The 25,151-nt window shown below is 41.5% G+C and overlaps 1 protein-coding gene across 6 annotated transcripts in view; it reads left to right on the top strand.

Moving 5' to 3' along the window:
- Ms4a20 (membrane-spanning 4-domains, subfamily A, member 20) overlaps window positions 1-22,510 on the top strand; it is a 47,392-nt gene extending 24,882 nt beyond the window's left edge. For 5 of the 6 annotated variants that reach the window (XM_039101338.2, XM_039101337.2, XM_017590305.3 and 2 more), the window contains 2 exons: window positions 17,054-17,174; window positions 22,324-22,510. In XM_039101338.2, the coding sequence (XP_038957266.1) occupies window positions 17,054-17,174; window positions 22,324-22,394 (192 nt within the window). In that variant the 3' untranslated portion in view covers window positions 22,395-22,510. The remainder of the gene's footprint in view (window positions 1-17,053; window positions 17,175-22,323) is intronic. The other variant, XM_063280076.1, reaches the window with a different exon arrangement.
- Window positions 22,511-25,151: the final 2,641 nt, after the last annotated feature.

Raw genomic sequence — 25,151 nt, 5'->3', positions numbered from 1 at the left:
ATTTTTCCCATCTTTGAAGTATTCAAGAATATTCTCAATGTCTGTTATGTGCCAGGTGATCAGGGGCGCAGATTTAAAACAAAACACTAGATCTTATACCACTAGGATGCCATTTTATTTACTTTTAGCTTTTTTGAGAGCCGTGGGCTCCAGTTGCCCCTGCCTCTATCTCTTGAGGGCCATGATCACACCTATGTGCCACGATGCCCAAGTTTCTACTGTGTTTTATATGATTTATGTTTAGTTAGAAACCGTTCCCCATCCACCTTTCCACTTTGAAGTGTCTGGAGAACAGCTATGGCTAACTATGGTAATTTGGTTTCTAGAAGTAAATCAACTTGTCTCTCTAGATTCTTGACTGCCCTGCCCTGGGGGGCCCCAGTAATGGTCAGCCAGGAAAGATGTATATTGATAACCTGATATCTTTTTAATGATGCGCTAATCCAATGAGTTAGTAATGAACTAATTTTATGGCTGGGTGTCCCCACATCTTGAAGAAGAACTGTATTAAAGGGTCACAGCATTAGGAAGGTTGAGAGCCACTGCTCTAACCCCTAGCAATGGTCAACTGTGGCTAAAAAGGGGAACTCTTCACCCTGTGGGTGGGGCCCTGCCTTTCTGGACTGTAACTTTCCAAGCCCTGTGGACTCTGAGTCTCACAGAGACTCCACTCTGCAGGGGTTTACCCCTGGTAAAAGTAAAGACCGTACAGTTGCTGACCTTTCTGTGAGCACTTGGTAGCTGTTGGACTCCATTCAGTGGCTGACCAGTGGGAGCTGCAGTCCAGCCCTAAGCGGCTGGCACTCCAGTCTTCAGTAAGGCTCTGCCAGACAGGCAGGAAGGGCACCTGAACACTCAGACCAGTCTGTCACCCTCTCCTGAGCAGCAGCGAACTCAGGCACTAGCACAGGCCATTCATCCTGAAATTCCTCCTTGGTCACAGCCTTCTCAGTGGCAGCTTCTTCTTCCTTCTTCCTTCTCTTCTGGATCTCTGCAGACATCAGGCACGGCTTCCCACGTTGCTCACCGGCCCACAGTCAATAGACCCATCGAGGGAGCTCGAACGAAAATGGCACTGTCTAGGAGCGGCAGGACCCCTGCCACAGACACCGCCGGACCCTGAAGGAAACAGACCGGATAAACAGTTCTCTGCACCCAAATCCCGTGGGAGGGAGAGCTAAACCTTCAGAGAGGCAGACAGGCCTGGGAAACCAGAAGAGACTGCTCCCTGCACACACATCTCGGACGCCAGAGGAAAAAGCCAAAGACCATCTGGAACCCTGGTGCACTGAAGCTCCCGGAAGGGGCGGCACAGGTCTTCCTGGTTGCTGCCGATGCAGAGAGCCCCTGGGCAGCACCCCACGAGCGAACTTGAGCCTCGGGATCACAGGTAAGACCAAATTTTCTGCTGCAAGAAAGCTGCCTGGTGAGCTTGGGACACACGGAAACAGAATTTCTCTAGAACCGGGCACGTTCTGTGTTTACCGGAAGTCCCACACCCGCGGATCCCGGCCCGCAGCAGCTCTCTGCTCCCAGACCCGGTGAGAGAGAGACCCAACCGCCTGGTCAGGTGGGCACTCCTGAGGCTGCAGAGCGGAAGAGACCACCAACACTGCTCACCCCTGCCCACATCCCTGGCCCAAGAGGAAACTGTATAAGGCCTCTGGGCTCCCGTGGGGGAGGGCCCAGGAGCGGCAGGACCCCAGCCAGAGACACCGCCGGACCCTGAAGGAAACAGACCGGATAAACAGTTCTCTGCACCCAAATCCCGTGGGAGGGAGAGCTAAACCTTCAGAGAGGCAGACAGGCCTGGGAAACCAGAAGAGACTGCTCCCTGCACACACAACTCGGACGCCAGAGGAAAAAGCCAAAGACCATCTGGAACCCTGGTGCACTGAAGCTCCCGGAAGGGGCGGCACAGGTCTTCCTGGTTGCTGCCGCTGCAGAGAGCCCCTGGACAGCACCCCACGAGCAAACCTGAGCCTCGGGACCACAGGTAAGACCAAATTTTCTGCTGCAAGAAAGCTGCCTGGTGAACTCAAGACACAGGCCCACAGGAACAGCTGAAGACCTGTAGAGAGGAAAAACTACACGCCCGAAAGCAGAACACTCTGTCCCCATAACTGACTGAAAGAGAGGAAAACAGGTCTACAGCACTCCTGACACACAGGCTTATAGGACAGTCTAGCCACTGTCAGAAATAGCAGAACAAAGTAACACTAGAGATAATCTGATGGCGAGAGGCAAGCGCAGGAACCCAAGCAACAGAAACCAAGACTACATGCCATCATCGGAGCCCAATTCTCCCACCAAAACAAACATGGAATATCCAAACACACCAGAAAAGCAAGATCTAGTTTCAAAATCATATTTGATCATGATGCTGGAGGACTTCAGGAAAGACCTGAACACACTTAGGGAAGCACAGGAAAACATTAATAAACAAGTAAAAGCCTACAGAGAGGAATCGCAAAAATCCCTGAAAGAATTCCAGGAAAACACAATCAAACAGTTGAAGGAATTAAAAATGGAAATAGAAGCAATCAAGAAAGAACACATGGAAACAACCCTGGATATAGAAAACCAAAAGAAGAGACAAGGAGCTGTAGATACAAGCTTCACCAACAGAATACAAGAGATGGAAGAGAGAATCTCAGGAGCAGAAGATTCCATAGAAATCATTGACTCAACTGTCAAAGATAATGTAAAGCGGAAAAAGCTACTGGTCAAAAACATACAGGAAATCCAGGACTCAATGAGAAGATCAAACCTAAGGATAATAGGTATAGAAGAGAGTGAAGACTCCCAGCTCAAAGGACCAGTAAATATCTTCAACAAAATCATAGAAGAAAATTTCCCTAACCTAAAAAAAGAGATACCCATAGACATACAGGAAGCCTACAGAACTCCAAATAGATTGGACCAGAAAAGAAACACCTCCCGTCACATGATTGTCAAAACACCAAACGCACAAAATAAAGAAAGAATATTAAAAGCAGTAAGGGGAAAAAGGTCAAGTAACATATAAAGGGAGACCTATCAGAATCACACCAGACTTCTCGCCAGAAACTATGAAGGCCAGAAGATCCTGGACTGATGTTATACAGACCCTAAGAGAACACAAATGCCAGCCCAGATTACTGTATCCAGCAAAACTCTCAATTAACATTGATGGAGAAACCAAGATATTCCATGACAAAACCAAATTTACACAATATCTTTCTACAAATCCAGCACTACAAAGGATAATAAATGGTAAAGCCCAACATAAGGAGGCAAGCTATACCCTAGAAGAAGCAAGAAACTAATCGTCTTGGCAACAAAACAAAGAGAATGAAAGCACACAAACATAACCTCACATCAAATATGAATATAACGGGAAGCAATAATCACTATTCCTTAATATCTCTCAATATCAATGGCCTCAACTCCCCAATAAAAAGACATAGATTAACAAACTGGATACGCAACGAGGACCCTGCATTCTGCTGCCTACAGGAAACACACCTCAGAGACAAAGACAGACACTATCTCAGAGTGAAAGGCTGGAAAACAACTTTCCAAGCAAATGGTCAGAAGAAGCAAGCTGGAGTAGCCATTCTAATATCAAATAAAATCAATTTCCAACTAAAAGTCATCAAAAAAGATAAGGAAGGACACTTCATATTCATCAAAGGAAAAATCAACCAAGATGAACTCTCAATCCTAAATATCTATGCCCCAAATACAAGGGCACCTACATATGTAAAAGAAACCTTACTAAAGCTCAAAACACACATTGCACCTCACACAATAATAGTGGGAGATTTCAACACCCCACTCTCATCAATGGACAGATCATGGAAACAGAAATTAAACAGTGATGTAGACAGACTAAGAGAAGTCATGAGCCAAATGGATTTAAAGGATATTTATAGAACATTCTATCCTAAAGCAAAAGGATATACCTTCTTCTCAGCTCCTCATGGTACTTTCTCCAAAATTGACCATATAATTGGTCAAAAAACGGGCCTCAACAGGTACAGAAAGATAGAAATAATCCCATGCGTGCTATCGGACCACCACGGCCTAAAACTGGTCTTCAATAACAATAAGGGAAGAATGCCCACATATACGTGGAAATTGAACAATGCTCTACTCAATGATAACCTGGTCAAGGAAGAAATAAAGAAAGAAATTAAAAACTTTTTAGAATTTAATGAAAATGAAGATACAACATACTCAAACTTATGGGACACAATGAAAGCTGTGCTAAGAGGAAAACTCATAGCGCTGAGTGCCTGCAGAAAGAAACAGGAAAGAGCATATGTCAGCAGCTTGACAGCACACCTAAAAGCTCTGGAACAAAAAGAAGCAAATACACCCAGGAGGAGTAGAAGGCAGGAAATAATCAAACTCAGAGCTGAAATCAACCAAGTAGAAACAAAAAGGACCATAGAAAGAATCAACAGAACCAAAAGTTGGTTCTTTGAGAAAATCAACAAGATAGATAAACCCTTAGCCAGACTAACGAGAGGACACAGAGAGTGTGTCCAAATTAACAAAATCAGAAATGAAAAGGGAGACATAACTACAGATTCGGAGGAAATTCAAAAAATCATCAGATCTTACTATAAAAACCTATATTCAACAAAATTTGAAAATCTTCAGGAAATGGACAATTTCCTAGACAGATACCAGGTATCGAAGTTAAATCAGGAACAGATAAACCAGTTAAACAACCCCATAACTCCTAAGGAAATAGAAGCAGTCATTAAAGGTCTCCCAACCAAAAAGAGCCCAGGTCCAGACGGGTTTAGTGCAGAATTCTATCAAACCTTCATAGAAGACCTCATACCAATATTATCCAAACTATTCCACAAAATTGAAACAGATGGAGCCCTACCGAATTCCTTCTATGAAGCCACAATTACTCTTATACCTAAACCACACAAAGACACAACAAAGAAAGAGAACTTCAGACCAATTTCCCTTATGAATATCGACGCAAAAATACTCAATAAAATTCTGGCAAACCGAATTCAAGAGCACATCAAAACAATCATCCACCATGATCAAGTAGGCTTCATCCCAGGCATGCAGGGATGGTTTAATATACGGAAAACCATCAACGTGATCCATTATATAAACAAACTGAAAGAACAAAACCACATGATCATTTCATTAGATGCTGAGAAAGCATTTGACAAAATTCAACACCCCTTCATGATAAAAGTCCTGGAAAGAATAGGAATTCAAGGCCCATACCTAAACATAGTAAAAGCCATATACAGCAAACCAGTTGCTAACATTAAACTAAATGGAGAGAAACTTGAAGCAATCCCACTAAAATCAGGGACTAGACAAGGCTGCCCACTCTCTCCCTACTTATTCAATATAGTTCTTGAAGTTCTAGCCAGAGCAATCAGACAACAAAAGGAGATCAAGGGGATACAGATCGGAAAAGAAGAGGTCAAAATATCACTATTTGCAGATGACATGATAGTATATTTAAGTGATCCCAAAAGTTCCACCAGAGAACTACTAAAGCTGATAAACAACTTCAGCAAAGTGGCTGGGTATAAAATTAACTCAAATAAATCAGTTGCCTTCCTCTATACAAAAGAGAAACAAGCCGAGAAAGAAATTAGGGAAACGACACCCTTCATAATAGACCCAAATAATATAAAGTACCTCGGTGTGACTTTAACCAAGCAAGTAAAAGATCTGTACAATAAGAACTTCAAGACACTGAGGAAAGAAATTGAAGAAGACCTCAGAAGATGGAAAGATCTCCCATGCTCATGGATTGGCAGGATTAATATGGTAAAAATGGCCATTTTACCAAAAGCAATCTACAGATTCAATGCAATCCCCATCAAAATACCAATCCAATTCTTCAAAGAGTTAGACAGAACAATTTGCAAATTCATCTGGAATAACAAAAAACCCAGGATAGCTAAAGCTATCCTCAACAATAAAAGGACTTCAGGGGGAATCACTATCCCTGAACTCAAGCAGTATTACAGAGCAATAGTGATAAAAACTGCATGGTATTGGTACAGAGACAGACAGATAGACCAATGGAATAGAATTGAAGACCCAGAAATGAACCCACACACCTATGGTCACTTGATTTTTGACAAAGGAGCCAAAACCATCCAATGGAAAAAAGATAGCATTTTCAGCAAATGGTGCTGGTTCAACTGGAGGGCAACATGTAGAAGAATGCAGATCGATCCATGCTTATCACCCTGTACAAAGCTTAAGTCCAAGTGGATCAAGGACCTCCACATCAAACCAGACACACTCAAACTAATAGAAGAAAAACTAGGGAAGCATCTGGAACACATGGGCACTGGAAAAAATTTCCTGAACAAAACACCAATGGCTTATGCTCTAAGATCAAGAATCGACAAATGGGATCTCATAAAACTGCAAAGCTTCTGTAAGGCAAAGGACACTGTGGTTAGGACAAAACGGCAACCAACAGATTGGGAAAAGATCTTTACCAATCCTACAACAGATAGAGGCCTTATTTCCAAAATATACAAAGAACTCAAGAAGTTAGACCGCAGGGAAACAAATAACCCTATTAAAAAATGGGGTTCAGAGCTAAACAAAGAATTCACAGCTGAGGAATGCCGAATGGCTGAGAAACACCTAAAGAAATGTTCAACATCTTTAGTCATAAGGGAAATGCAAATCAAAACAACCCTGAGATTTCACCTCACACCAGTGCGATTGGCTAAGATCAAAAACTCAGGTGACAGCAGATGCTGGCGAGGATGTGGAGAAAGAGGAACACTCCTCCATTGTTGGTGGGATTGCAGACTGGTAAAACCATTCTGGAAATCAGTCTGGAGGTTCCTCAGAAAATTGGACATTGAACTGCCTGAGGATCCAGCTATACCTCTCTTGGGCATATACCCAAAAGATGCCTCAACATATAAAAGAGACACGTGCTCCACTATGTTCATCGCAGCCTTATTTATAATAGCCAGAAAATGGAAAGAACCCAGATGCCCTTCAACAGAGGAATGGATACAGAAAATGTGGTACATCTACACAATGGAATATTACTCAGCTATCAAAAACAACGAGTTTATGAAATTCGTAGGCAAATGGTTGGAACTGGAAAATATCATCCTGAGTGAGCTAACCCAATCACAGAAAGACATACATGGTATGCACTCATTGATAAGTGGCTATTAGCCCAAATGCTTGAATTACCCTAGATCCCTAGAACAAACGAAACTCAAGACGGATGATCAAAATGTGAATGCTTCACTCCTTCTTTAAATGAGGAAAAAGAATACCCTTGGCAGGGAAGGGAGAGGCAAAGATTAAAACAGAGACTGAAGGAACACCCATTCAGAGCCTGCCCCACATGTGGCCCATACATATACAGCCACCCAATTAGACAAGATGGATGAAGCAAAGAAGTGCAGACCGACAGGAGCCGGATGTAGATCGCTCCTGAGAGACACAGCCAGAATACAGCAAATATAGAGGCGAATGCCAGCAGCAAACCACTGAACTGAGAATAGGTCCCCTATTGAAGGAATCAGAGAAAGAACTGGAAGAGCTTGAAGGGGCTCGAGACCCCAAAAGTACAACAATGCCAAGCAACCAGAGCTTCCAGGGACTAAGCCACTACCTAAAGACTATACATGGACTGACCCTGGACTCTGACCCCATAGGTAGCAATGAATATCCTAGTAAGAGCACCAGTGGAAGGGGAAGCCCTGGGTCCTGCTAAGACTGAACCCCCAGTGAACTAGTCTATGGGGGGAGGGCGGCAATGGGGGGAGGGTTGGGAGGGGAACACCCATAAGGAAGGGGAGGGGGGAGGGGGATGTTTGCCCGGAAACCGGGAAAGGGAATAACACCCGAAATGTATATAAGAAATACTCAAGTAAATAAAAAAAAAAAAAAGAAAATGGCACTGTCTACATAGTGCAGAGGAGAATCTGTTACCTAGAGCATTGGTAGGCAGGTTGACAGGAAACACCTCTGGGAAGAGGGTGGCGGTCAGCCCTGGTATCCATCACCAAAGGTCCCTGGAAAGCTCCTTGGATCTAGTTAGTGAAGGTCCCAGGAGTGAAGTTGTTCAATGGCAGCGCAAACCTCAGCATAGGCTACAGTGATAACAGCAGTGACTTAAAGCTGACTCGGTTCTAAGGCGTTTCCCATGTGGTGGTTTGAATATGCGTGGCCCATGGGAAGTGGCACAGTTAGTAAGTGTGGCCTTGTTACCCCTTTTATTGTTGAGGATAGTTTTAGCTCTCCTGAATTTTTTGTTATTCCAGATGAATTTGCAAACTGTTCTGTCTAACTCTTTGAAGAATTGGATTGGTATTTTGATAGGGATTGCATTGAATCTGTAGATCGCTTTTGGTAAAATTGCCATTTTTACTATGTTAATCCTGCCAATCCATGAGCATGGGAGATCTTTCCATCTTCTGAGGTCTTCTTCAATTTCTTTCTTCAGGGGCTTGAAGTTCTTATCATACAGATCTTTACTTGCTTGGTTAACGTCACACTGAGGTATTTTATATTATTTGGTACTATTATGAAGGGTGTCGTTTCCCTAATATCTTGCTCGGCTTGCTTCTCTTTTGTGTAATGGAAGGCTACTGATTTATTTGAGTTAATTTTATTCCCAGCCACTTTGCTGAAGTTCTTTATCAGGTTTAGTAGTTCTCTGGTGGAACTTTTGGGATCACTTAAATATACTATCATATCATCTGCAAATAATGATATTTTGACTTCTTTTCCATTCTGTATCCCCTTGACCTCCTTTTGTTGTCTGATTGCTCTGGCTAGAACTTCAAGAACTATATTGAATAAGTAGGGAGAGAGTGGGCAGCCTTGTCTAGTCCCTGATTTTAGTGGGATGGCTTCAAGCTTCTCTCCATTTAGTTTAATGTTAGCAACTGGTTTGCTGTATATGGCTTTTACTGTGTTTAGGTATGGGCCTTGAATTCCTATTCTTTCCAGGACTTTTATCATGAAGGGGTGTTGAATTTTGTCAAATGCTTTCTCTGCATCTAATGAAATGATCAAGTGGTTTTATTCTTTCAGTTTGTTTATATAATGGATTACATTGATGTTTTTCCCTATATTAAACCATCCCTGCATGCCTGGGATGAAGCCTACTTGATCTGGTGGATGATTATTTTGATGTGCTCTTGGATTCAGTTTGCCAGAATTTTATTGAGTATTTTTGCGTCAATATTCATAAGGGAAATTGGTCTGAAGTTCTCTTTCTTTGTTAGGTCTTTGTGTGGTTTAGGTATAAGAGTAATTGTGGCTTCATAGAAGGAATTCGGTAGCTCTCCATCTGTTTCAATTTTGTGGAATAGTTTGGATAGTATTGGTATGAGGTCTTCTATGAAGGTTTGATAGAATTCTGCACTGAACCCGTCCGGACCTGGGCTCTTTTTGGTTGGGAGACCTTTAATGACTGCTTCTATTTCGTTAGGAGTTATGGGGTTGTTTAAATGGTTTATCTGTTCCTGATTTAACTTTGATACTTGGTATCTGTCTAGGAAATTGTCCATTTCCTGCAGATTTTCAAGTTTTGTTGAACATAGGCTTTTGTAGTAGGCTCCGATGATTTTTTTAATTTCCTCTGATTCTGTAGTTATGTCTCCCTTTTCACTTCTGATTTTGTTAATTTGGACACACTCTCTGGGTCCTCTCGTTAGTTTGGCTAAGGGTTTATCTATCTTGTTGACTCTCTCAAAGAACCAACTTTTGGTTCTATTGATTCTTTCTATGGTCCTTTTTGTTTCTACTTGGTTGATTTCAGCTCTGAGTTTGATTATTTCCTGCCTTCTACTCCTCCTGGGTGTATTTGCTTCTTTTTGTTCTAGAACTTTTAGGTGTGCTGTCAAGCTGCTGACATATGCTCTCTCCTGTTGCTTTCTGCAGCCACTCAGAGCTATGAGTTTTCCTCTTAGCACAGCTTTCATTGTGTCCCATAATTTTGGGTATGTTGTACCTTCATTTTCATTAAATTCTAAGAAGTCTTTAATTTCTTTCTTTATTTCTTCCTTGACCAGGTTATCATTGAGTAGAGCATTGTTCAACTTCCATGTATATGTGGGCATTCTTCCCTTATTGTTATTGAAGACCAGCTTTAGCCCTTGGTGGTCTGATAGGATGCATGGGATTATTTCTATCTTTCTGTATCTGTTGAGGCCTGTTTTTTGACCAATTATATGGTCAATTTTGGAGAAAGTACCATGAGGTGCTGAGAAGAATGTATATCCTTTTGCTTTAGGATAGTATGTTCTATAAATATCTGTTAAGTCCATTTGGTTCATGACTTCTCTTAGTCTGTCTACGTCTCTGTTTAATTTCTCTTTCCATGACCTGTCCATTGATGAGAGTGGGGTGTTGAAATCTCCTACTATTATTGTGTGAGGTGCAATGTGTGTTTTGAGCTTTAGTAAGGTTTCTTTTATGTATGTAGGTGCCCTTGTATTTGGAGCATAGATATTTAGGATTGAGAGTTCATCTTGGTGGATTTTTCCTTTGATGAATATGAAGTGTCCTTCCTTATCTTTTTTGATGACTTTTAGTTGAAAATTGATTTTATTTGATGTTAGAATGGCTATTCCAGCTTGCTTCTTCCGACCATTTGCTTGGAAAGTTGTTTTCCAGCCTTTCACTCTGAGGTAGTGTCTGTCTTTGTCTCTGAGGTGTATTTCCTGTAGGCAGCAGAAAGCAGGGTCCTCAATGCGTATCCAGTTTGTTAATCTATGTCTTTTTATTGAAGAGTTGAGACCATTGGTGTTGAGAGATATTAAGGAATAGTGATTATTGCTTCCTGTTATATTCATATTTGGATATGAGATTATGTTTGTGTGCTTTTCTTCTCTGTGTTTTGTTGCCAAGACAATTAGTTTCTTGCTTTTTCTAGAGTGTAGCTTGCCTCCTTATGTTGGGCTTTACAACTTATTATCCTTTGTAGGGCTGGATTTGTAGAAAGATATTGTGTAAATTTGGTTTTGTCATGGAATATCTTGGTTTCTCCATCTATGTTAATTGAGAGTTTTGCAAGATACAGTAACCTGGGCTGGCATTTGTGTTCTCTTAGGGTCTGTATGTTATCTGTCCAGGATCTTCTGGCTTTCATAGCCTCTGGTGAGAAATCTTGTGTGATTCTGATAGGTCTGCCTTTATATGTTACTTGACCTTTTTCCCTTACTGCTTTTAATATTCTTTCTTTATTTTGTGCATTTGGTGTTTTGATTATTATGTGACGGGAGGAGTTTCTTTTCTGGTCCAATCTATTTGGAGTTCTGTAGGCTTCTTGTATGTTTATGGGTATCTCTTTTTTTAGGTTAGGGAAGTTTTCTTCTATGATTTTGTTGAAGATATTTACTGGTCCTTTGAGCTGGGAGTCTTCACTCTCTTCTATACCTATTATCCTTAGGTTTGATCTTCTCATTGAGTCCTGGATTTCCTGTATGTTTTGGACCAGTAGCTTTTTCCGTTTTACACTTTCTTTGATCGTTGTGTCGATGATTTCTATGGAGTCTTCTGCTCCTGAGATTCTTTCTTCTATCTCTTGTATTCTGTTTGTGATGCTTGTATCTACAGCTCCTTGTCTCTTCCTTTGGTTTTCTATATCCAGGGTTGTTTCTCTTTGTGCTTTCTTTATTGCTTCTATTTCCATTTTTAATTCCTTCAACTGTTTGATTGTGTTTTCCTGGAATTCTTTCATGGATTTTTGTGATTCCTCTCTATAGGCTTCTACTTGTTTATGTTTTCCTGTGTTTCTCTAAGGGAGTTCTTCATGTCTTTCTTGAAGTCCTCCAGCATCATGATCAAATATGATTTTAAATCTAGATCATGCTTTTCTGGTGTGATTGGATATTCAGTGTTTGCTTTGGTGGGAGAATTGGGCTCCGATGATGCCATGTAGTCTTGGTTTCTGTTGCTTGGGCTCCTGTGCTTGCCTCTCGCCATCAGGTTTTCTCTGGTGTTACCTTATTCTGCTATTTCTGACAGTGGCTAATCCGTCCTATAGGCCTGTGTGTCAGGAGTGCTGTACACCTGTGTTCCTGTTTTCTTTCAGCCAGTTATGGGAACACAGTGTTCTGCTTTTGGGCGTGTAGTCTTTCCTGTCTACTGGTCTTCAGCTGTTTCTGTGGGCCTGTATCCTGAGTCCACCAGGCAGGTTGCTTGGAGCAGAAAAGTTGGTCTTATCTGTGGTCCCGTGGCTCAAGTTGCTCGTGGGGGGATGCTTTTGAGCTCTCAGTGAGGGCAGCAACCAGAAGGGTCTGTGCCACCTTTTCCCGGAGCCCCGGTGCACCAGGGTCCCAGGCGGCATTAGGTGTTTTCCTCTGGAGTCAGAAATGTGGGCAGAGTGTAGTCTCTTCTGGCTTCTCAGGCATGTCTGTCCCTCTGAAGGTTTAGCTCTCCCTCCCACGGGATTTGGGTGCAGAGAACTGCTGACCGATTCCCTTCAGGTCCGGCCGGGTGGTGTCTGGACTGCGGGGGGGGGGGGGGGGTCTGCCGTTCGTGTCTTGTGTTTCTTCTTTAAGGGCTTCTATTTGTTTACTTGTGTTATCCTGCATTTATTTAAGGTAGTTATTTAGGTCCTTCTTAAAGTCCTCTATCATTATCATAAAATGTGATTTTTTTTTCATTCAAGAACACATGGTATATTTGGCATATAGAACTTCAATCGTGTGTGAATATTAGATCATTGTGTAACAATAGATTACAAATACTCACATAACTTATATCTTGCCAGTGCTTTAGTATTCTGACTGGAATTTGACTGCTTTACATGGCTTTGTAGGCTTCATGTATCTTTCTGATTCCTATTCTTTCTAGGATTGATGATGTCACTGGCTTTGAGACACAAGCTTAGCAATAAAAGTTATAATGTGATTTTTTTATATAAACAATTGTATTACTAACCATAGACCAAGTCATCTGCCAGCAAACTTTTACAATATCAATGCTACATGGTAGCATATCAGGTCATAAATATTTTTTTTATTAACTTGAGTATTTCTTATATACATTTCAAGTGTTATTCCCTTTCCCGGTTTCCGGACAAACATCACCCTCCCCCCTCCCCTTCCTTATGGGTGTTCCCCTCCCAAACCTCCCCCCATTGCCACCCTCCCCGCATAGTCTAGTTCACTGGGGGTTCAGTCTTAGCAGGACCCAGGGCTTCCCCTTCCACTGGTGCTCTTACTAGGATATTCATTGCTACCTATGGGGACAGAGTCCAGGGTCAGTCCATGTATAGTCTTTAGGTAGTGGCTTAGTCCCTGGAAGCTCTGGTTGCTTGACATTGTTGTACTTTTGGGGTCTCGAGCACCTTCAAGCTCTTCCAGTTCTTTCTCTGATTCCTTCAACGGGGGACCTATTCTCAGTTCAGTGGTTTGCTGCTGGCATTCGCCTCTGTATTTTCTGTATTCTGGCTGTGTCTCTCAGGAGCGATCTACATCCGGCTCCTGTCGGTCTGCACTTCTTTGCTTCATCCATCTTGTCTAATTGGGTGGCTGTATATGATAAAATGTGATTTTTAAATCTAAATCTTGCTTTTCCAGTGTGTTTGGCTATCCAGTATTTTCTTTGGTGGGAGAACTGGGTTCTGATGATGCTTGGTTTCTGTTGCTTAGGTTCCTGCACTTGCCTCTAACCACTGGGTTGTCTCTGGGGTTTGCTTGTCTTGCTGTTTCTGAGAGTGCCTTGACCCTCCTGTAGGCCTCTGTGTCAGCACTCCTGTAGAACTGTTTTCCTGTTTTCTTTCAGCCTTTCCTAAGAACAGGTGCTCTGCTCTCAGGTGTATAGGTGCTCCTGGTAACTGCCTTTCAGCTCTAGGCGTGGGCAAGAGTCAGAAGGGTCCTGCCCCTGATTGCTCCTAGGTCCTTGCACCCAGGGGCTCAGTTGGCACTATGCCATTCCCTCTTGGGTCTGGAATGTGGGCAGAGGGCAGTCTCCTCTGATTTCTTAGGAGTATCCACACTTCTGAGGGTCCAGCTCTCTCCCCCACAGGATTTGGGTACAGGGAGTTGTTTGGTCGGTTCTGTACAGTCCTGGGCACAGACCGGAACTGCAGGTACTGGTGGCTTACTGTTCCTATGTTCCTGTGTCCAGAGGCATTATGCAGTTTCCCCTTGGGCCAGGGATGTGGGCAGAGGTGTGCAGAAGTGGTCGTCTGTTCTGCGGTTTCAGGATGTCTGCCCTTCTGGGTGTTCAGCTCTCTTCCCCATGGGATTCAGGTGCAGGGAACTGCGGGATGGTATCAGTTCAGTTCCAGGGAGAGCTAGAAAGGGGAAGTGCCCTGACCCAGAGGACTTCTGCCTCTGTGTGTCCTGAATCCACCAGGCAGATCACTTCGAGCATAAAAGTGGGTCTTACCTCTGCTCTCAGGTATGTATGCGCTCCTGGCGACTGTCCTTCAGCTCTAGGCATCTAGGAATCAGAAGGGTCCTGCCCCTGATTGCTCCTAGGTCCTTGTGCCCAGGGGGTACAGTTGGCACTAGGCAATTCCCTCTTGGGTCTGGAATGTGGGTAGAGGGTAGTCTCCTCTGATTTCTCAGGAGTGTCAGCACTTCTGAGGGTCCAGCTCTCTCTCCTATGGGATTTGGGTGCAGGGAGCTTTTTTCCTTCCTTTTAAATTTCCCACTTTGGGATGTATCTCTACTCCAGCTTGGATCTTGACCGTGAACTACTTCTTTCTGGCTTCGTGAGTACATGGGGACGAGAAATTTTGGTCCCTACTAAACCACAGTATAAATCTTTCCTCCAATTGATTTCAAGAAGAATTTAAAGTTTGACTGTATGGTATTTAGGGAGATTTTAGACTTAGAATTAGTGCTGTAATAACTTACAATTGGAGAAGATGTTGAGATGAGGTGAATATGTTTTGCACATTGGAAAGGACATCAATTTGGAGGATCTAGAAGCAAAATTATAGGTTGAATTGTGGGGTTTTTTTAATATGCGCAAATGTTAGTTAAGCTAAACTAAGGTAACTCTGGAGAAGGGCAGACCATATTACTGGTACTCTTATAAGAAGGTGTTTGAGGAAGGTGGCTATGTGAATATAAAGACACATGGGAATAGTGCTTCCCAAATCCAAAGAGGGAAGTGCCCTCCTTAGAGCAACTAGGAAAGCATGGTCCTACCAACACATTGATCTGTAACTATGAGACAGTTAATTTCTGGTTGAAAAATCATTCATGTTATGTTACTTATCACAGTGTCCTTGGAGAACAAGTAGAGGAGGCCAATAAATTGCTGTCTGCTTCTCCAGTCTTTTATTCCAATTGAGATTAGACACAAGAATGAAAACAACCGAGAAAACACACACACACACACACACACACACACACACACACACACACACACATATATATATATATATATATATATATATATATATATATATATATATATATACAGGGCTGTCAGCTTTGTTGTTGATTATCACCTTTGAAATCCTTGTTAATGAATTTGGCAACACTAATCATTGGGGTTAGTATGGTTGTAATGAAACACCATAGCCAAAGCAACTAGGGAAGAAAAGATTTTATTTGGCTTTTCCACATCATAGTTCATAATCAAAGGAAATCAGAACAGGAACTCAATGATGGCAGGAACCTTGAAACAGAAGCTGATGCAGAGACCATGGAGGAGTGCTGCTTATTGGCTTCTTTCCCATGGCTTGCTCAGACTGCTTTCTTATAGGACCTGGACTGCCTACCCAAGGGTGGCTCACCCACAATGGGCTCCCACACCAATCACCAGTTAAGAACATGTCACACAGACTTGCTTACAACCCAATCCTATAAAAAGTATTTTCTCAATTGAGGCTTCCTTTTCTCTAGTAACTCAAGCTTGTGTCAAGTTGACATAAACTAGCCAGCACACTGATGTTTTGGATTAAGTCCATCTACCTAATTAAAATATACAATAAACTAAATGCTTCCCTATTGGAAACCAGACAAGTATCAGCTATTGAAAAAAGGAGTTGGATGTTCTAAACACAATTCATTCTGGGGAAAAAACAAGGGAACCCAAAAGAATCTGTCTCTATCAGAATGACCTATTCCACTGGTAAGGTCTCACTCTTCCCATAAGAAAGAATGACTTCACTTCATGAAGGCTGTAATAAAAAAAAACAGAACATACAATTCCAAATATACTTAGAATAATAGCATAAAACATAATCATATTATCAACCCCATTAAAAGGGACTGAGAATCATAGATAGGCATCTAACCCAACTGTCATTAGAGAGGCTTCACCCAGCAACTGATGGAAACAGCAAGACCCACAGCCAAACATCAGTCAGAGTTTGGGGAATCCCTTGAAAAAGGGGAAGAACGGATTGTAGGAGCCATAGGGGTCAAGAACAACTAACATGAGCCCAGAGGGGCTCACAGAGACTGAACTAACAACCAGGGAGCCTGCATGCCCTCTCCACATATATTGTGTAGCTTGGTCTTATGGGACTCCTAACAGTAGTAGCAGGGGCTGTCTCTGACTCTGTTGCCTGTCTCTGGGACCCTTTCCCCCTACTGGGCTGCCTTGTCCAATCTTAATAAAAGAGGATGCACCTAGTCTTACTACAACTTGATATGCCAAGGCTGGTTGTTATCCACAGAGGTCAGCCCTTTTCTGAAAAGAAATGGAGGAGGAATAAAGGTGGGTGAGAGAGTGGGGAGGGACTGGGGAGGAGAGAGGGAGGAGAAACAGCAGTCAAGATGTAAAATAAAGAAATTTTTTAAAAATGTTTTAAAGGTGGGGGACTGAGAAAAATGAAGTAAACTATGTACTGCTTTGCTTTCTCTCCTTTCCAGCCCCATCATGTGTAAAACAGAAGTAAAAGTTGGGAAGCTGTTAACATAATTAAAGTGTTTAGCAAGAGATTCACCTCATAAATAAGAAAGCCACTACCTTGAAATAATCATAGTTGTTTGGAACTATAAAGGATAAATGGTGCATTCTGACCCAAAAAAAAAACGCTTTTCTTGCACTGCTTTCAAATGACTTGTTCCACATGTGGAATGTTTCTTTTCTCATTCAGATGGCTGGCATGATGCTTCTACAAATTTCTGTCTTGTGTACCATCTCAGAGTTGATTATTGCAATCACAGTGCTCCACTGGTTCATGTCATCGCGTAAAAATAAAGTACCCTCAAACGAAAGTGAGTAACAGAGACCAGGTTGATGGGTTAGAGGGCAAGGCACCTGCTACACAAACATGGTGACCTTAATTCCAGTCCCAACACACATGTGGAAAGAGGTGGATATGTTAGTAGGTGTCTGTGACCCTTCCTGGGAGACAGAGATAGCTAGTCAGCCAGTCTAGCAGAAACATCAAGTGTCAACTTCAATGAAAAACACTGTAAAATAGACCAATAAAGTGTAGAACAACACTCCAACATCAACCTCTGGCCATCACAGGAGCCTGAAACGAAAGAAAACCCCTCAACAAAGGCTAGGAATTTTATTAGATCAAGGCAATTAAAGAAATCTATACCCAATCACTAGCCCACTTTGCCATATTACCTTAAATATGGAGCTTTGAGCCAAAACATTCTGAGATATGGAAATGAATAGCAAAGAATGTTCTTCACAAATGGAGAAAAATAAGTCAATTAATTTTTTTCTAAGTAAGTCTAGACCTTAGACTTAAACATGAAATGTTTTATTCAGCTAAAATAAGTAGGTGTTAAAGTAGATTGATTCTCAATTTGTTTGAAGAACCACCATAATGATTTCCATAGTGGCTGTACAGGTTTCCAATCCCACCAGCAGTGGAGGAGTGTTTCCCTTGCTCCTCATCCTCACCAGCTGAGCTGTCACTTGAGCATGTAGCTTGGTTTTCTTGTGGAACTCCTAACAGTAGGAGCAGGGGCTGTCTCCGACTCCATTGCCTGACTCTGGGACCCTTTCCTCCTACTGGGCTGCCTTGTCCAACCTTAATAGAAGAGGATGCACCTAGTCTTACTACAACTTGATATCAAGGCTGGTTGATATCCAAGATATATCTTGGAGAACTGCTTTTTTCTGAAGAGAAATAGAGAGGGAGTAGATCTGGGAGAGAGAGAAATAGGGGGAATAGGAGGAGTGGAAGGAGGGGAAACTCTGATTGGAGTGTATTGTATACAAGAAGAATGTATTTTTAACTTAAAAAAAATAAAAACAACCTTTAAAAAACACTAAAATTATAGCAGCACCTAACCTAAAATAAAATAAACTGAAACTCTTTTTTAAAAAAAAGTCAGAATCCCAGAGCAGAAAACTACAACAGTAAAATTAGAATTTTTAGTACAATAATTTAAAGAAGTCATGAGGTGGAAGAAGAAGCAGCAACTTGAAGATAGGCAATTTCAATCATCAGTAGCACAGAGCAAGGACAAATGCAGAAAACGAACAGTGTATTAGACACTGGGAAAGACAATGGGGTGCCAAAACGTGCATATGGGAGTCACGGAAGGAGTAGAGAGAGGGAAAGAAAGGGGAAAGGGGAAGAAGAGATTTTAGAGAACTTTTAGGACATTTGTAGGTATAAATCGTATATTTTTTAAATCTCAAAGCAAAACTCAACTTTTTGCTGTTGAAAAATTAGAAAATGACTTTTAAAACTAAGCTTAAAGTGAAAAATGAAAATAATAGCCCGAAATAAAAATAAATGCATATGCCTCATGCAATACATGCATATCAATAAGAAAAAGAGAACAAAGAAAAACAAAAGTGTATTCTCTTTTTTAAAAAAATAACAAACCAACAAACCTGTAGCTATATGGACAAAAGGAAAAGGAAGATCAAATTTCATTTGTCAAATTATGAATGAACAGAACAATATTAAAGAAATAAAAATATTGAAGTGGCTATTAGGAACAATGACATGCCAACAAATGGGATAGATGCTCTCGTTTGCCTCCGTTGCTGGATAACACACTGACCAATTCGATGACTAAGTAATCTTTTCAAATGGTACAGGGACAACTAAAAAGTGAAACTAATAGATCACTACCCCACACAAGCTCCACAAGTTAATTCAAAATGCACAAAGACCTCAGCTTAAGAGTCAACATTGTGAAACTCTTAGAAGAAACTCTAGGCATAATGCTTTTTAACTTAGGTTAGGTAATGATGGATGCTCCATCAAAAACACAAAACAAATTTCATGCATAAATTGATTGGCCAAGGAAAGAATACAACAGAGAAATCTACGGAATATAGTTGGAAGAGCCCTCACTACCAGCAGCAAAAATATCTACCAAAGCAAAAGACAGAGGGGTGGCTCAGCAGTTAAGAGGCAGAGGTGTTACATAAAAATGTCACACTTCTCTCTATCTAGAGTTGACATTAATCCCTTACCCTTATCCATTTAAATATCAAAACAGAGGAAGCCGAGTAGGGTGACTGGAGTGAGTTCATTGAGGCTGTGTCAATTGATTTTCTTGTCTTTAAATGAAAAGAGAAGTCATTTCCTGTGAAATAGACAATGTTTACAACACCAGAACTAAACACCTCGGAAGTGAATAGACAATTATTAACTATATGTCTACGTAATTTTTATAATTCATTCTTCTTCTATTTGTCATCTCAGGATAAACATAGGACTGTGTACAAAGAGAAGGCAAAATTTCAAGCTTGTTGCTTAAGCATAATTTTTTGATTGACTTACATTCCTTTTATACCTATATTCATCACTAAGATAATAAAAATATTTTAAAATCAAAAAAAAAGAGGCAGTCAGTTTTGAAGACACAGTTTACTTCCCACTGGTCACATACAACATCTCCCAACCACCTTTAACTCTCCAACATCCTATTCTGGCCTCTCTGAGCAATGTATACACATGGTGCATATACAGTCAAGCAGGCACACACACTTACATGCAAATAAAAATAAACTTTTGAAGGCTTTCATTACCAAATCAATCTAGTACCATTTTAAAAGTGTATACACCATGGCTAATTAGGCATTATCCTAAGAACTCAAAGTTAGTCAGCATATAAAAATTAATCAATAAACACTACATTATTAGGTAAAGAATAGAGACATACTGGGATGGAGAGATGGCTCAGCCGTTAAAGGCTAGGCTCACAACCAAAAATATAAGACTAGAGACATAATCACTAAAATTATTAATTGTGTACACAGGTTGCAATAATGATAGTTTTCATATATGTTCAGCTTACCTAATATTTTTTAAAATAAATCAAAATAAATAAAAATAACTGTATTCTTGTATCAGCCTAAAATTCTGCCTGGGAGTAGAGGGATAACAGGCCTTGATGGCTACTATATGAAAACAAATTGCTGAGATGAAGCGCAGCAATAAACGGAGACCAGGTCCTGAGAGCATTTAACCAAGTTATTAAAGAACGCCTACTTTAGACTTGGGTACGAGGGGCCCTTGAAGGATTTAAACAGCAATGTATCTCAGTCATACTTTGTTCCTACTATAATTACATTCATTAGAATATTTTCTATAGCAACTTATAGGTGCTCACCCCTAACTCAATTATTCAACCAGTCAGGAGAAGATGCATCTGTTAAAACAACAGTTCCAAAGTTAGGAAGACCTTAGGCGTGATGGGTACAGGACTTCTTTCTGCCCCACCTCCACCCCCACCCCACCCCCGTATCTGCATCTGTATCCTAAGACTGTTTCAGTTCGTGCTCCCAAGATGGCTCAGACCACATAACTCCTGGTCACATGCTTCAGAAATTGGTTCTTCTTCCTCTGAAAGAATAGGAAACCCCTCTCTCCCTCTCACAGACACAAATGCCTCCAGCTCTGAACTAAATAATAGCAAAGAGGACTGGATTGGCATAAGACAAAGTGTGGTGGCAGGGTGATTTTGAGGGAACCCACCTGCCTCTGGGCCATTCAAGAAGGAGAAATCAGAAAAGAAGACAAGGCATTAGACAAGGATAAGTAATCGAGCAATCCAAGTTATGCATATCTAAATGTAAATAATGCAGCATAGGAAAGGAACAGGAGTTTGAAAGTCAAAATATACATTGTGTATATTAGTTTTATAATCAAGTTTCTCAGGCAACAGGACTGACTATAGATGGTTCAGCCTTCATTAATAGTTCCCCTATCACTCAAGAGTTGTAGTTTTGAATACTTAAACTTAATTCCAGTAGATTAAGAGATGATTTAAGTACTCATCTTCTCAGGGGGATTTTTGTGTGCTTAGCAAAAGATTCTTTAATACATGTAAAGGATACATGGGGGAAAAAAAGCTTTAAAGTGTTGCTCAGGAAAACAATAATACCATGTCCCTTAAGATGTGTTCTAGTCCCAATTTCTGTTTCTTTGAAAAACTTCCCAGGGTTGGGGATTTAGCTCAGTGGTAGAGCGCTTGCCTAGGAAGCGCAAGGCCCTGGGTTCGGTCCCCAGCTCCGAAAAAAAAAACAAAAAAAAAAAGAAAAGAAAAACTTCCCTGTCCCAAAGAAACTTAAGGGAGAAAAGGGTTTATTTGGCTTATAATTACAGGATACAGTCTATTGTTGCAGGGAAGGCAAGGCAGGAACTTAAAACACCATGTCCACAGTCAAAAACAGAGGAAAAAAAAAATAAAAGCATGGACCCTTGTGTTCTTGTTTATCTCAACCAGCTTGCTTAACTCTTATACAGTCCAGGGCCTGGCCCATGAAATGCTGCCACCCACATTCATGGTGGGTAGTCCCACCGCAATTAGTAATCAAGACAATTCCCCACAGACATGCCTTCGAGTCAGTCTGATCTAGATCATTTCTCAGCTGAAAGTCTCTTCCAGGTGAGGCTAGGTTGTGTCAAGTTAACAGTTAAGACTAGTCAGCATAGCATGACTTCCTGCATGGCATACAAGACCCCCAAATCTGATACAACCACCAGAATATAGCAGAAGGTTAAAGTCCCTTTGAAAAGTGTAATACTTGAAGGTATTGGGTTTGCTACAATGCATAGAAACCTGTGGGGTAGAAATGATGCACACATGTATACTCCCAGCACTCAGGATGCTAACCGAGAAGGATCGTCCATTCCAGGGCAACTTGAGATACATAGTGAGATTCTATTCGAAAAGAAAAAAGAAAAGAAAAAAAAAAGAAAAACCAAACCAATCAAGTAAATAATTAAGCAGTACCTCTTAGGTCATAGATCCATGGGTATGGCCTCAAGACACAGAGAGTGCCGTCTTCCTAGAGTTTCAGCTCGCCCATGCTCTAGGCTTTTACATTTAAGTGGTTGTTATTTAGTCTAGTTTTGACTTGATGACTAAGGGCAAACCTTTTATCCTCAAGACGATACTAATAACCAATTTGCTATCTCTCAACTTTTCCTAGTTTTCTCAGAACCACCACCTTCAAAACCACCATCTCTACTCGACTTGGAAAATGTCTCTGAAGACTCCTAACCAAAGAAAATAGAAGATGAAATTGATGTGACTTAACTGAAGAGCCCTTCAGTCACATCCTTGCCACTTCTCACTTTCTCCTAGTTCAGTAATAAATGATGCAATTTGATCACAAATTGGCTTAGTCAGTGTTCTATTGCTGTGAGGAGACACCATGTCCTCAGCAACTCTCATAAAGGAAAGCATTTAATTGGGGCTGGCTTACAATTTCAGCAGTTTTGTCCATTGTCATCGTAATGGGAAACATGGCAGCGTGCAGGCAGACAAGGTGTTAGAGAAGGAGCTGAGAATTCTACATTCAGAGCCAAAGGCGGCAGGAAGAAAGCCAGCAGGGCCTTGCTTCAGCTTTTGAAACCTCAAGCTTACCCCCTACCCCCCCAGTGACACACTTCCTCCAACAAGACCACACCTCCTAATCCTTTCAAATAGTGCCACTCCCTAAGAATCTAAATATGTGAACCTATGGGGGCTGTTCTTATTCAAACCTCCACACCCACTGTAGATTACCAGCCTTCTCTACCCTTAAGATTTGGGGCATGACAGGAAGTAAAGGTGACTGCTCAGTTTTATCTCCATTTGTGGAAAACATTATAAACAAAGGAACCCTTTTATCACAAAGAAGAAAATACCAGTTTTGGAAGAGGCATGGTGCTGCTGTAGTGAAAGCAAGACTCTAAGTTGGTCTACACTACTGCTAACTTGCAGAGTGATCCCCAGCCCATGGAGTAGAAAAGAGGGCTACATGATACTTGTCACTAAAAGAGCTACGCATAGCTCCTACATAACTCATAGCAATTCATCAGCAGGCTGTTATCAGTTATTAGCTCATTATTGTAAACCATGGTGATTCGGGAGGCCAAAAGGAATAGTTCCTATTTCCCAATACTGGTGACAAGAGCCCACCTCTAAAAGCTAAAAGTGAGATCACTTTTAATACATTTTTTTCTTAAGCCATAAAAAAGTCCATGAAAGCTTTCTATAAGATGTTGTGATGCATTTGTGTCCCCCAATAAAAAGAAAACAGATGTTGACATTTTAGTGCCCAGTACCTCAAAATAAGACTTTATTTAGAAATAAAATCTGGGGACAGTAAGCTAGCCAGCAGATTAAGGTGTCTGATACCAAGTCTAGCTGAGTTTGATCCTTGAGACCCACGTGGCAGAATGAGAGAACTCCTACAGGTTGTCCTCTGACCTCTCCATGTGTAGAGTAGCATGCACATTAAAGTATAAACAGAATAAGTAATTTTTGTTTTGGTTTTGAGGCGAAGTCACACTGTGTAGTGGTACCTGGCCTAGAACTTAGTAGCACAGGGCGACCTTATATTCACAGTGATCCACCTGCTTCCACCTTTCCAGCACTAAGATATTAGAGGTGTGTGCCATTGTGCCCAGCAAATAAATAATTTTAATAGAAATATCATCTTTACAGAGGGAATGAAGTAAAATTGATGTAAGGATGGGGCCTAATCCAGTACAGCTGATTCTCTTAGAAAACTAAGGATTTGGACAGAGTCAGGCAAGCAGAGAAGGGAGGTGACAGAGAGAGGAAGGGAGAGGACCTGTGGAGATAGAAGAAGTGGAGTGAAGCATCTCTTAGTCAAATGCCAAGAGCAGCAGAAAACCACCAGAGTTGTATAAAGGGATCTTCTCGGGGTATCCAACTTTTGAAAATTGCAACCCAACATTGTCATCTACATTGGGCCAAATTCACAGCTCTCCTGGGAGACATGTGGCCTGCAGGACACAGTGACAAGTCTGACTGATAACATTTTGATCTAGAACAGTGAGAGAGTATATTGCCACTGTTGTTAGTAGCTCAGCCTTTTGTGGAAGCTAGTCACATACCTTTCCACCCTCTAACCTGGACATCCCACAGTGGGAAAGTGACATTTGAATGACCCCAGTCTCTAAAGTTGGATGAGAGGAGAGTCTGTAAAGGGTTTGGGTGCTGCAGGAGAATGTCATTTCCCGTTGTTAGGCTTTGAGACAGAGGTGAGGTTTGCTGGCCAGCTCTGGAACAGTCATGACAAGATCCATGGATTTCAAGGCATCATTGTCCAGTCATTCAGGGAGGCCCATGGACCAGCTTGAGATCCAGAGTTTACAAGAGGTAAAAGGACTCCATCCTACCTTCAGGTGCCAGTACAGAGCACTGGTGGGAGATGGGCCCAGAAGCCTTGGGTTTCCTGAGAGTCATGGCATGTGGAACAAATCATGCCAAAGCATTTCGTCAAAATGCTGCAGTGGTGGATCAGTACCAAGAGGTAACAAGTTGCTAAAAATGCCACCAGTGCCCCTAGAAACCTCCCAAATCCTGTCTAGATTGAGGTATATAGTCTACAGAAAGAAGACCATACTCTAACCTAAGAGTTCATATATGTGTACATATGTGTATATGTGCTCTTGTGCACTTACACATACATATGTGCATATATGTGCAGGCCAAAGCACAGAATCAGGTGTCATTCCTAAGATGCTATCCACCTTGTTTTTTGATACAGGCTCTCTTACTGGCCTGGACCTGCTAAGCTCACTGGCTGGTGAGATCTCCCTGCCTCTCCCTTCACACAGCTGAGATTACAAGCACATGCCACCATGCACAACTCTTTTTCAGCATGGGTCCTAAGATTCGAATTCAAGCTTACAAAGCACCTCACCAACTGAACTAGCTCTCCAACCCAACAGGAGCTCATTTATCTCACTTAACCCTTTAAAAAGACAACCAGGGTTGTTTTTAAAATATTTGTGTTTTATT

The sequence above is a fragment of the Rattus norvegicus genome, chromosome 1, assembly GCF_036323735.1.
Source record: "Rattus norvegicus strain BN/NHsdMcwi chromosome 1, GRCr8, whole genome shotgun sequence".
Lineage (NCBI taxonomy): Eukaryota > Metazoa > Chordata > Mammalia > Rodentia > Muridae > Rattus > Rattus norvegicus.
This window is presented reverse-complemented; position numbering and strand designations above follow the sequence as displayed.